This window comes from Polistes dominula, unplaced genomic scaffold, assembly GCF_049000335.1.
Source record: "Polistes dominula isolate Pdom_NZ unplaced genomic scaffold, Pdom_raw_medaka contig_37, whole genome shotgun sequence".
In the NCBI taxonomy this organism is placed as follows: domain Eukaryota; kingdom Metazoa; phylum Arthropoda; class Insecta; order Hymenoptera; family Vespidae; genus Polistes; species Polistes dominula.
In genome coordinates this window covers 4,860,520-4,873,830 of record NW_028301169.1, presented here as the reverse complement: position 1 = coordinate 4,873,830, position 13,311 = coordinate 4,860,520, and the positions used below count along the sequence as shown (strand labels likewise).

Sequence of the window (13,311 nt, the reverse complement as noted above, 5' to 3'; positions counted from 1 at the left end):
TTATATTATAATATATTAAGATTTTATAATAAATACTGACCATTTATTTAAAATAATGTTTAAAAATATTTAAAAATTCTGACCCAATAAATAACACTTATTACTTTTTAATTACAAAGTAATATTACAAAAGCAAGAGATACAAAATTCATCTCTGACATTTTATTTTCTTGCCTTCTTAATTATTTAATTCAAATAATTACTATTGAATATTAATTATTGAGTTGAATATATTTCAGAAAATCGACAACACAATTTATATTTCACACTAATAATTTTTTTTTTATAATAACTATGGTTGCCTATCATAGGAGTTCGAAAAGTTTTAGGCCGATAAAGTAGCGTTCCAATCTACGTTATCGGCAAAGTAAAGTACTTATCGATAGTTTCCAAAACGTATATAGATAAAATAGTTTCATTAATGTAGCGAATGTAGTTTCAATTTTTGCTACTAGTAACGCTGCAACTCATTCTAACGAAAAGTATGGTTAGAAATATTATTTTGATCATTGTTTTGCTTGAACTTTCATAAATAATAACATTTAGAAGTAATCAATATAATTATATCTATTCATATTTTTTCTAAAGAAATATTGTTTCGAAAAAGAAAAGAAATTTAGATCCACGCAATCTAAAATTTTCTAAAATGTGTAAGTAAAATAATTAATAAAAAATAAAATAACCATAATTAGAATAAAATATTTTTGTAGACAGTAGATTACGTGGTTCAAAGAGAAGAACTTACTATAGTACTAGTGAAGATGAGGATTCTGGAGATAATGAGAATAATGAAAATATATATAAAAGTACGAGTAGTGATACACGGAGATTCTTGTCACAAGATAGTGGCACAAAAGAAATGAAAAAAAATGCTAAAATAATTGAGCGCAAGGCATTTTCTCAAGCAAGTTCAAGCGAGTATTCTGACAGATTATCCAATGAAAGGCTAAAAAGAGAATCTAAAAATATAAATGAACAAGAAGAATTAGATTTAGCTGGAAGAGTTATACGATATATATTTACTATAGAAAAAAAAAAAACGCTATAACAAAAGCACAAATTATTAAAAATGTCTTTGGAGGAAGTACAAAGAACTATTCTCAGATTTTGCAAAAAACTAAGTTACTCTTATCACAGGTATGTTTCCAGCTTCATATGTATTTTTTTACTTTCTCTCTCATACATTATATTCTAAACAATATTACATACATCACTAAAAGGTGTTTGGATACCAACTGGTAGATATAGGTAGCAGTAAATACATCATTGTAAATGAAATCGACAACAGCATACCGCATCTGAATTTTAACAAATCTACTAAAGCCGAACAAGTTCTTCTATTTATAATACTTTGTCATATCTTCATGTACGAAGATGCATGCACAGAAGGTTAATAATATAAATTAATATTAAATTCACTTTATTTGTGATAAGTTTGATAAAGTATTTACTTAAACTTGAACATTGCAGAAAACTTGTGGGATTTTCTAACACGCTTAAAAATTATAAAGGAAGATAACTTTCAGCATCCTTATTTTGGAGATGTTAAAAAACTAGTTACTGTGGTAAAACAAGTTATATATATTTAATTACAGACAAAGTTTATTAATCCACGATATTAACAATGAAATAATATTTTATTCAGGATTTTGTAGCGCAACAGTACCTTGAGAAAAAAGTATTAAATAAAGGAGATTCAGAAAAATATGAATACAAATGGGGACCTCGTGCAGAAAATGAAGTATCTTATCGTGACATCTTAGAATTTGTATCAAAGGTATTGGTATAGCAAATTTTCTATGTCATTACTATTATATGTACAGTTGTAATCATATTAAATCATTATTAATATACTTTTAGGTATATGGGGGAAGGTCGTTAAATAGTTGGCCATTACAATACAAAACTATGTTAGAGAAAGAAGGTGCTAACGTTTAAATTTCATCCAAAGTTTTTAATTATAAAGAAATGTTTATATTTTGTAATAAATATTTGAATATTAATAGCTTAAATTTGAATTTATTCGTACGTAAAAGCAAAGAAAGAGATTATCTATAGAATAGAAAAATTCCTTTCATTGTTTGATTTTAAAAATTCTCTTCATCAGGATTTTTAAAAGATCAACAAATATACGCCGTTTCCAAGCAGCCGTAAAAATGTAAAGCAAGATTAAAGTCCCCATATGGTCTTCAAGTTCAACGTTGAGGTTAAAGGAATCCGAAATATGCATAACATTTCAAACAAATATGTATAATTGGATTTCTATTTCCTATCATGCACGCGTGCGCTCACACATAGAGGAAGTAAGAATACTTAAAAAGATTTATTTCCAAATGATATTAATAGAAAATGTAACATTATTTTCAATACTCGATCGAATTTCATTATGTTACACATGCTTATATATACATATGCACACATATACAAAAGAAAAACGCAACAGGATGAATCTCTAATCAACTCTACGAATATCCTACATTCCTGATAACAAATTTTCAAACTACGCAAGAGTAGAGCAAATCCGCAAAGCAATAAATCTACGTTTGTTAAATTTTAATTTAAAAAAAAAAAAAGAAGAAATAATTTCAACGAGGTTTTACAGGAACAGTAATAATAATATTATCCTAATCATTCCTCTTGATTATTACTTACAATCATTTCATTTTCGCAGCTCTTAGATGATCAGTAATGTAATTATAATAAAGTAGTGTAATTTGAATAATAGTCGTGTAAATCTGCTTGAAAGGTGAGATGTTTATCTGGAAAATAGAAGAATATAGAAGATAATCTCTTTATTTAGTTAAATATCCGTGGTAGCGAAGCCCCAAACGTATCATCCATACGTTACCCTCCGATCTGTTGGTCGCGATCGGCGCGAGCGCAGCAAGCGAGGGAAAAAGTAAGTAAGTAGTACTTGCCCTGGCAAATCTGTGTCAGGCTGGGGTGGTGCAAGCTCGCACTGTGCTTGGGCGCTCAGTGCCCGTCCACCCTCGCTACCCGGTGACACTGCACGAGTGCTTCTCCTGACGAGTGCAACCGGTGCATTCGCACGGTATCATCTCATCCTCGATGCACCAACTTGGTTCTCGCATTCGGAGGAACGTTGTTCGGCCGAACGTTGGTCGTCAATAACGGGGTTGCCGAGGGCCAACATAAATATGATCCGTCCTCAATAATAAAACGAATTAAATTTTATTCCACAAGAGAGGCCTCCAACGTTAGAACACAACGGCTATATATATATATATATATATATATATATATATATATGTACGTATGAAATTAGAAGATTCAGGTAAAACAGAACAAAAAAGTAAACAAAAATGAAAACATTTTCTTACCTTTAAATGAAAAATAACGCGAGTGAAATGTTGCCGAAATTAAAAGAACAAAACAAATATAGTGAAATTGGTAATGTTCTAGTATTAGTCCTGGGACCAAGAACGTCGATCCATTACTCCAAGAAAATCAAAGAATCCCCAAGATGTTTAATCTTTATCAAAGCTTGAATAAAAAAGATGAGGGTGAGAGTCATCGTGAATCGGATGTCACCGGACATGATAGATTCTGGCAGGAGAGGCCAAGGACGCGTCGGAAACGACGTGCCGTTAATCGCAGAACTCAAAGTGCTATAGAGCTTGATTCCGAAGCTATGGTATCTGCCCGTGGTGTCCTTAGACGTGGAAGAAGCGCAAGTATCGAGGACGACGAAAGCGAAGAGGAAAAGGGCTATCAATTGACCAACAAAATCGACAATTTAGCTAAAATTTTATTCAATCGTGTCTCTGCCGCGCGAGGATGCAGAGATCAAAATGAGATCAGGTGAATGAACTTTTTGAAATCTTTTTTTTTATATAGTCCTTGTAATGCATCCAATTTCTTTTTTGCATGATCTTTTTTTATACGCGATTTCTTTTTTTTTTTTTTGTAACGAAATCGTTAGAGAAATAAATTCAATTTCATTTTTACACGATTTTCATTTAATATTATTTATTTTTAATTTATCATACTATCACATTAATAAATAAACTGAATATTTTTTACATAATAAATTGGTCACAAATGCATATACAAATTACCGATAAGTGGAACATAAATATACATATTTTTATTTTATCATCTTTCGAAAAAATCGATGATCTTTTAAAACACGTGCGAAACAGCAGATGTATGATGTATGTATGTATATTAGTATGTGATAAAAGTGTGATCGCTTTTATCTGTCCGACTCGAGTTTATACTTTTGCCTATTATTTGTACATACAGTATCGAACAAAAATATCCGAAGAAACTACATTTTTTTTATAGCATCTGTAATAAATCTATAAAAATACAAAATCGTAATTTAAACCGTGGATAAATTATAAGTGTGTGATAAAAAATATATCTTTTTTTTACAATTAAAAATATTTTTCTAGTAAAAACAATCCCTTGTGCATTTTTTATTACGTTTTTTCTGTTATACATACATTTAATTTCTATGGCTTACAATATGGTTAAAACCTTAAACTCAATAGATATATTTAAAAAACAAAAAATAAGTAAAATATATACTTTTTACAAATTTACAAAAAAATTTATTCCATACAAATACTTTTGTTCGGCACTATATATACTATTTTCTGCCATTAGTATGTAAGTATATATATAATTTAACTTTATCATATCATTTATTTTTCAATATTCCATTATTTAATACATATATTTTTCCAAAACTTTATCATATCTCAAAATCCGTTGAAACGATCGATAACTAACGAAGATCGCATATTGATTGTTGAATAGGCAACCTGACACCAGACGGTATTGTTAAAATCGTAGCTGATTGAAGCTGATTCTGAGAAGATCTTAGCAGCTATTGAGATTATCGGAATCTTTCAAACTGATCTTCGATGGTATTGTCTTTTCTGAAGTATCTTCCAAGAAGATCTTTCCGTGTCTCATTCCGTTTATCGATTATACTTTTGGTACAAAGATTGTTTTCTTCTTTGATCGTCTCCTTGCCCGGGAGAACATTGTTATCGTCCAAGTACTAGAAATAATTGTTTACAAATATGCCAGGATAATTGTCGTACATGTCAAACTTTAGTTGGATTCTTAACTTCCTATAATCCGTATATTTCATCAAATAAATTCAATTTAACTAATGACAGACGTACAAAAATATGAGGAAAATGTTCATCGTGCATGCGAACAAAATATTAAAGTTCGAATATTTAAAAAGCCTGTTGCGGAACAACGAAGGTAACATCCAATATTTTTTTAACGAATTTATTCCATTTGTCATGTGTATATCAAACAAAGTTTTATTGACCACGGCTTTAACGGTATCGCATCATGTTTGTATTATTTTAACAAATGTTAAAAGATCAAAGAGTAACTCTCTTATTTTAATTTGAAAATAATTAACGATTGATAGAATAATAATCGCTAATGATAAAATATAGATGCACCATTTCGTAATTTTTTCCTGTTGTATTATTTAAGACAAATCGGTGCTCATATATACATATTCCTTTTGATCGAATGAACTTATTGATGCACGGTATGCCGCGAAATTATTGGAAATATTGATAAATCTATGAAGACTGAACAATAGTGCAATATGATATCGACGTGTGTAATCATTTCTTATTGGATGAAACCTTTGCAGTCGCAGAGCAGCATGGCATAGTAATAATGATAAAACGCGTCGTCCAATTCGTAATTCTTGCTTCGCAAATTTAATCCGCTTCTGGCAACGCTTAAGAAGCGATCCAGAGGAATTAGCGAGTGAAATCAGAATTGAAACGCAAGCGAGAAAACGTATAAACGAAAACGTTGAAAAAGAAGAAAAAAAGAAGAAGAAGACAGGTAGAATATTTTTTTTTCACCTTTTCTCTCTCTTATTCTTTCTCTCTATCTCTCTCTCTCTCTCTCTCTCTTTTAGAACGTTAATTAAAAAAGACTATTTTTAGAAGAAGGAGATTTTAAGGAGAGCCGATTAAAAGTGCTGCTCTCGCATAAAATATTCCTTTAGCTGATTTAACATTCATACGTTTGTAAGCTTGAAGGTAGAGAGAGAGTAGAGTGGTTCATCGAACGAGGTCAAGCTATACGTACGTCTCGTCTCTTAATAACGGATGCATAACTCTAAAAGGAAGATACTTTAAAAAACGATATCATTGGAGTCGACCTTTTGCCAATGGAAATGATTTCCATCTGAAAACGAACCAAGAGATATAATCGCTTTGTTCCGTCAGAAACATTATCCGGATTTAAATCTTTCTTTCTTTCTTTTGATTCCCCGATATATATGAATATATATAAAAAAAGAAGAGAAATATTAAATATATGCGGAAAGATAGGATTTTATAGGTTTACTTTTAAATAAAAACAAATGAAAGGATTTTAAATAGGACATATAAATGATTTTATACAAGAGAACTAAGTTCGCATAGGTTCGATTTTAAAAGACATAGGAAAACGAGGTTAAGCAGGATTTTGTGTGTATCTGGCGTAGAAATGGACGACACCACTACACGGCACTGGGTCACGGACCGTCCGCTTGCGAGGACGTCGGCGAGTACGTTGAAATGGAGAAAAGGTCCAGAGACCGTGCTTTATCAATCTGTCAGACTTATATCCAACGAACCTCGCGGTATACTCTCATCAAACAGCTCAACAACATCGGTGAGTTATGTGCAAGTTTCTTTGTTAATATTTCTAGAAAAACCACTTATGTTAGTTGAACATTCATATTTCATCGGATTCGAAAACAACTCTTATGTTATGTTTCACTCCTTTTCTGTTCCTTTAGTAAGTTCATGTATCTTTTAGGATCGAGAGTGGACAAGCATTGGTTTGCTGTAAGAGATACTTCGCTCAAAACTGACAGACTCATCACTCTGATGCCCTTGAATAGAAATTGTCCGTTGAGTATCTGTCCGTCGACGAAAGACATCCTTAACAATTTATTTCTCGCTCTACAACATCCATACATTTGTCCTATATTCGGCCTGGAATTTCTCGAGTACGAAGAACTCAACTACGTTGTCTTGATCCAACCTATTAATCACGGTAGTCTTAAGGATCTTATATACGGCGTGAGTTGTAAAACAATTATCTAGAAAATAATTTCAACTTGTTAATTAATTTTATCAATTTATAATGCAATACTATTGTTGGGTTTCTTAGATCGAGAGGAATTGCTGGAACGATGATTGGAGTCAAAAGTATGCTTCTCGTGGTAAAGGTCTACCATTATCACAAATCCAGCAGATGGGTAGACAGATATTAGAAGCTTTGGTGTTCCTTAAAGAGAGAGGTTTTCCTGTAGTCTCTCATCTACACTCTGGAAACGTTGTCGTGCAGAATGGCGTAGCTCGTCTTGCCGGTCTCGAAAACACCCTCTTAGGTTTCAAAAGCAGAATACATCCAATAGTAACAACACGATTGACCAAAACAAGCACTGTAGACGTGATATGTTTCGGTAAACAAAAAATATTCGATCGATATAATAACGGGAAAAGAAAAAACGTCCTCCTAATATTCTCTAAGACTGGAATTCTTCTTTTCAATTTAGGTCACATGCTGTTCGAAATGTGCGCCGGCTACGAATTATGCTCCTTCAAACCAACCGCTGCGCATCTTTCGGATATCGAGATATATCCGCAGGTAAAGCGTTCAACCCCCATAACTAAATTTTTATTCAGACTTCAAATGAAAATATGTTTCAGACAAAAGTTATTTGTTTATATATATATTCTATTAAAATTAAAATAAAAAATGGAAAAAAATATTTTAATTCTATGTAAGTTATTTCATATAACTTTTGACTGAACAATTTTTCTTCAATATACTATATTTTTAAAATAAAAATTTGTAACGGTATATTTTGAGTGTACGTATGAGTAATTATAGTATTATTATACTATATTAAATATAATTTAATCTTAAAAAATAAAATTAATAATTTTATTAAAAACAAACAATTTTAAACTAATTTATTTAATAAAAATATAATAAGTAACTTCAAGTATATATCATCATATATATATATATATATATATATATATATATATATATATATATATATATATATATATATGTGTGTGTGTGTGTGTGTGTGTGTGTGTGTGTGTGTGTGTGTGTGTGTGTGTGTGTGTGTGTGAACTTCGAAGTTCTAGAGGGTTGAACACAAAACGCAATGCGCAATGATTTTCTTTTCTTTTTATTTCCCCCATTAAGAGTATTGACCCCAGTATTCTCATTTAGGTCATTGAACTACTTGAGATAATATTTGATGAGACTAGAAATCGGTATCCGAGTATAGAAGAACTTCTTATTCACGACCTCTTCAGAAACATAGACCTTCGCGAAATGCGCTGTGCACCCGTTACGGTAAGAATGTTTGCATTTTCATCTTATTACGCGATAACATAATACATCATACTAAAGATATATTGTCTGAGCATAGATATTTCGTCCTGCCTTGACACCTTCAATAATCAACTTTCTGGATGGTATAAAACAACAAAATTTAGGTAAAAGGTAAATTTTCGGAGATCTTCTATATTGTTTTTAAGTTTGAAAATATTTCAGCACAACGTATATACTGTATATATATAGGTATTCTATAACTGGTGGTACAAGCGAGCAGCGGATGATTCTATATGAAATACTAATTGTAAGTCGACAATCTAGAATAATATGTTTTCATCTAAGATTTTGTTTTCGAGGAAAATATATTTGAAAATTTGTCGAGTACGCGGGCATTTAATCGAGTTTGCAACCTTGGAAACTAAACGTCTTGTTTCATAAGCACAATAATATAACCGATAAAAGAGATATCATCATATTGACAATATTTGTAATAATGTTAAAAACCACATAAATGCTCTCCTAAATATTTAAGAGTAAAAAAGTAAAATTAATCTTAAAGAAACTGAATCAAGTGCACTCGTACTTGATAAATATTCAAACTTATTTTCCTCGGAAACGAAACCTTATCTGGAAAAATGTTATTCTACACTTTTCGATTTAGTTTTCCTTGTATAATCACCATTTGTTCACTTGTTTTACCAATTACAGAACACCATATGTATATGTATATACTTACATATTTTTATCTAAACGCGTTTGACCACGTTCTATTCATTTTTGCGAACGTTTATGAATTTTTATATTTTGTAAAATTTTTTATTTATTTTTGCATGCATAGCCGAAACAGGTCGCGTTCTATAAACGACATCCTATTGATACACAGATTTTGGTAATATTTCGAATAATTTAATTGATCCTGATTTAATAAGAAGACGACTGACGATTCATTTCTAAACAGAGAATTTCACTTTTTCAGATTTCCGAACTTAGATTCGAAAGATATGATATCATTGAAAAGTCCTGAAGCCGAATACCAGGATTCACTTCTTGTCCAAATATACAACGAACTATCTAACACGACCATATAATAGGGGAACAATTTTTTCGTCTTATATACACTCGTCAAATTTTACTATTAATGATAATAAGTGCCAAGATAAATAAATCTTAATTATTATTCGCGACTATCGAAAATATTGAAGAAAGTTGTATAATTAAAAATGTTGAAAGGGGATGTAAACTGGAAACATCTAGCAAAGATAAAAACGCACGTCAATATGTGTTGAAGCGACGATATTTTGATAAATTATTCTAAGCTTACAATTGATATTTAATAATCCCTTTTTGAGTAATACGGAAATGATTACAGGAAATTTTCAATGGGTCATTTTAAACCCCATTTATCTTATAAACGTATATAAAACATTTGTTTATGTACATTTTATGTAATAGATATATCATATTGACTTTAAAATTGTAATCGATTTAAATATTACCTGATAATGTTTACACATCTTTCTCATTCTCAAATTTAACGCAACTTTCTTATTATTATTATAGCATGGATCTAATACAGGGTGGATTTTAGGACTGAATTGTTTAGATGATTATTTCGTCGTTCAAGATGGTTTGAAACAAAAAATTCAGAAATTACGATAAAAATTATTAATAACTAATATTTGTGACAGTTAAAAACAAAAAAGGAAAAAAAACAGATAAAACACGAATGGATAAATTATCAATAGAGATTTCTTTATCATACTAATGTAATTTCTCATACAAACCTATATTCTCCAATTTGGTCTTGTATCGAACGACACGACATAATAGTGCCTGAATGTTTAGCATTTATTTTCTATGTACCTAAGAGCTACCCTAAAACCCAAGTTGCTGATTGTAAGAACGCGCTATTACCACCGATAGGCTCACTGCTGGCAAATATAAATTCGTTTATTATTAAATCTGTTTATTATCGTGTTTATATAGTTACAAAAAAAAATATGCACTAATAAATCTTGTATATAAAAAAAAAAAAAAATACAAAAATGAAATATTAATTAACTTGTACAATATACTTATATAAAACTTGTTTTATAAATGTTTTCAATTGTTAAACAAGTGTGAAATTATAAAAATTTGTTCAACAAATAAGTGATAGAAAACAAAACAAATATTGATACATTTTATGAGCAGAAACAATATTCTACAATAATGATTGATTAATTCATACAAGTTAATTAAAAAATAAATTCTTCGTTAAATGTACGCAGTAAGCCTATGATAGAACGTTTTTACAAATATACAGTACTGATACTTAATCAACGAACCAGTACTTTGTATCTCTCGCAAGTACATGCATTTAAAAAAATTTTAATAGATATACGTTTTGATGTGAAAAATTAAGATTAATGTAATCGTAATAAAAAAACCAAAAACAAACAAAAGTAATAAAAATTAATGGAGAACTGAAATATTATTGCTCTTCCATAATGTTATAACTTAAATCACACAATTTTTTTTGTTTCTTTTTTCTTAAGTTATACAAATATATAAATCACCAATTCTAATGTTGTTTATAATTCAATAATGTTCTTTTCAGTAGTTAATAGTACTAATTAGAAGTACTTCTTAACCTTTGTTAAATCAAAGATGATTTAATAAATTATTTTTTCAATTTATGAAGCCCCAGCTTCAAGTTCACTAGCTGGTGTATCCGGTTCTTCATCGTTATATATATTTTCTGCCATTTGCCAAACTTGCATTATGTTATCTTCCGACACAGAACATATTACCCAAGGTTCATTAGGATTCCATGAAAAATCACTTATCTTTGCAGTATGTCCACCATGTATGAACTATATAAGAGAAAAAGAAATATATTAATTTATCAGATTATTTATATTTATAACGATGACTTAAAATAAATAAATTACCAATAACTCTGGTGGTCCATCTTCAGCATCTTCAGTAGATTGTTCTTCTCCAATTTTGCTAAGATCCCATACATGTAAACGTCTATCCGTACCACTACTTGCTAATATTGTTTCATTGTGTGGTGACCATTGAACTTGGAAAATTTCATCTTTATGAGATTCGAAAGAATGTAATTTTAATTTTAAATTCCTTAAATCCCATAAAGCTACTGTTTTATCTGCGCTACCAGTAGCAAGAATAAATTCTGAATATGGATTGAAACTTAAACAATTAACTTCTGCGGTATGAGCGTTCACTGTATGACTTGGTTTACTAGTATTATTACATCTGTAATAATATACATTTTTATATATTAAGATATATCAGATATATTATATTATTAATTAATACATTTATATTATTATATGTACCTCGTATCCCAAATCATCAATTTTTGATCATCTGCAACTGAACCAAAAAGAGATTCATGCAACAAATGCCATGCAACATCTTCTACAACGGCTGTATGTCCTGTAAAAATAGTTTTTGCATCAATCACTCGATTTTCTTTGGGAGTAGCATTGATATCCCATAAACAGATTGTATGATCATCTGATGCACTCAACAAGTAGCCATTAAGATTTGGATTCCATGATAATCCATAACCTTCTTTTTGATGTCCTTGTAACCTAAATGAATACATTAATATATTATATAGAGAATGATTTAAGCATATTATATATTAGGCACAAAAATAAAAATGTTTACCTTAAATCTGGATGACATTCACCATTTGGATCTGGCTTGCTAGGATGTTTGGTGTAATCGAATACTAAAACATCGCTTGATGGAGTTTTTGTAGCGATAACGCAAGGATTTTGTGGCATGTATCTTGCTCTATTTACTTCTCCCTCATGATTAATTTTAATTTCAATTTCTATTTTTCCACTTACAGAACCAAATCCACCAAATTCACCCTTTTCATTATCATAATGGGAAGCATCAAACTGAGCATCTTCATTTGGTAATTGAACACTCGCTATTAACAAATGATTTTGTTCATCCGATGTATGTGTACCAAGGATCAAACGATGAACGGTGTAATCTTTTCCCTCTGGTCTAGTTACATCCGGTAACCACTGTGCAGTTAAAGATGGCCATTCCAAAGCATGCGTCATTACAAGATCATACAAAAAGGGTGTATTCTTTTTCCATATTTTATATTCTTCGTTGATAACTCGTTCTTCGACAGCATCATCGAAAGTTTCTAAAATAATAAAATATAAATATATTATTGAAATTTTTAACAAGAGAAATCTTATTCTTTATTTTATACATATATTTTTTAATTTATCATAGATAACAATATGAAATAAAAATTAATAATTAATAAAATTAATAATTGATAAAATTATAATTTACAATTTTATAAAAAAAAACTGTTAAATAGAAATAGAAAAATAAGTAAAATTTAATATTCTATTTAATTATTATAGAAATATATATGTAGGATGATTAAATAGTATTTTTCAATTACATAGATTTCGTAATATATTTCAAAGAAAATCTAATCTACTTCATATGTTTTACAAAAACTTAAGAAATTAATTATTAAAATACAAGGTTAAATGAATGGTTGAACAATTGCGATAAGTTGAAACTTGATATAAGAAAACGGTATTGTTTATGATACCGGGTAAAGAAGCGTCCTTTAAAAAAATAACCAATTAATAGTTATGTTTTAGAATAAACTTGATATTAATGGTATTGTATATCAGATATTTTCTTACCACCGTCCTTATCACCCATTTATACGTTTTTTATATTTCAGCTTTGAAAGTAAAACTCAAGAAACCGCCAAAGAAATAGCGCCCGCCAAAAAGCCACGATGCACAGCCCGGTACTTTAGCCTCGAGGAAACCGGTCGTAAAATATTTCATACACTGATCTTCGAATATGAAGATAAAAGGTATTCCAATATACATCAATTTCAAATTTTCTACACTCTGGACATTTTTCGTAAAATTGACCAAT

The 13,311-nt window shown here is 30.0% G+C and overlaps 3 protein-coding genes across 7 annotated transcripts; 2 read left to right on the top strand and 1 right to left on the bottom strand.

Moving 5' to 3' along the window:
• Positions 1 to 460: 460 nt before the first annotated feature.
• LOC107066967 (non-structural maintenance of chromosomes element 3 homolog) lies at positions 461 to 2,012 on the top strand. Its single transcript, XM_015322040.2, is given in 7 exon segments — positions 461 to 650; positions 711 to 1,037; positions 1,040 to 1,137; positions 1,221 to 1,389; positions 1,471 to 1,565; positions 1,646 to 1,777; positions 1,861 to 2,012. Coding segments are annotated over 7 exon segments (903 nt in total). The 5' UTR covers positions 461 to 646; the 3' UTR covers positions 1,939 to 2,012.
• Positions 2,013 to 2,968: 956 nt separating this feature from the next.
• Positions 2,969 to 10,799, top strand: Slob (Slowpoke binding protein). Of its 5 annotated transcripts, none has more exons than XM_089179071.1 (9): positions 2,969 to 3,295; positions 3,424 to 3,822; positions 6,503 to 6,672; positions 6,820 to 7,085; positions 7,177 to 7,471; positions 7,565 to 7,656; positions 8,257 to 8,382; positions 8,459 to 8,532; positions 8,611 to 9,246. In XM_089179071.1, exons 2-9 carry the CDS (start codon positions 3,485 to 3,487, stop codon positions 8,732 to 8,734), a joined length of 1,485 nt encoding a protein of 494 aa, XP_089035197.1. In that variant the 5' UTR covers positions 2,969 to 3,295; positions 3,424 to 3,484; the 3' UTR covers positions 8,735 to 9,246. The 5 variants fall into 5 exon arrangements, with proteins under 5 accessions (XP_089035197.1, XP_015177669.1, XP_015177668.1 ...); XM_015322183.2 differs by lacking the exon at positions 2,969 to 3,295 and adding an exon at positions 9,341 to 10,799 and having other exon boundaries at positions 3,305 to 3,822; positions 8,459 to 8,525; positions 9,203 to 9,253; XM_015322182.2 differs by lacking the exon at positions 2,969 to 3,295 and adding an exon at positions 9,341 to 10,799 and having other exon boundaries at positions 3,305 to 3,822; positions 9,203 to 9,253.
• Positions 10,800 to 10,812: 13 nt separating this feature from the next.
• Caf1-55 (chromatin assembly factor 1 p55 subunit) lies at positions 10,813 to 13,227 on the bottom strand. The gene is made up of 5 exons (XM_015322185.2): positions 13,068 to 13,227; positions 12,046 to 12,544; positions 11,709 to 11,966; positions 11,298 to 11,625; positions 10,813 to 11,219 (listed from the first exon to the last, which is right to left on the bottom strand). Exons 1-5 carry the CDS (start codon positions 13,084 to 13,086, stop codon positions 11,040 to 11,042), a joined length of 1,284 nt encoding a protein of 427 aa, XP_015177671.1. The 5' UTR covers positions 13,087 to 13,227; the 3' UTR covers positions 10,813 to 11,039.
• Between the last annotated feature and the right edge of the window lie 84 nt (positions 13,228 to 13,311).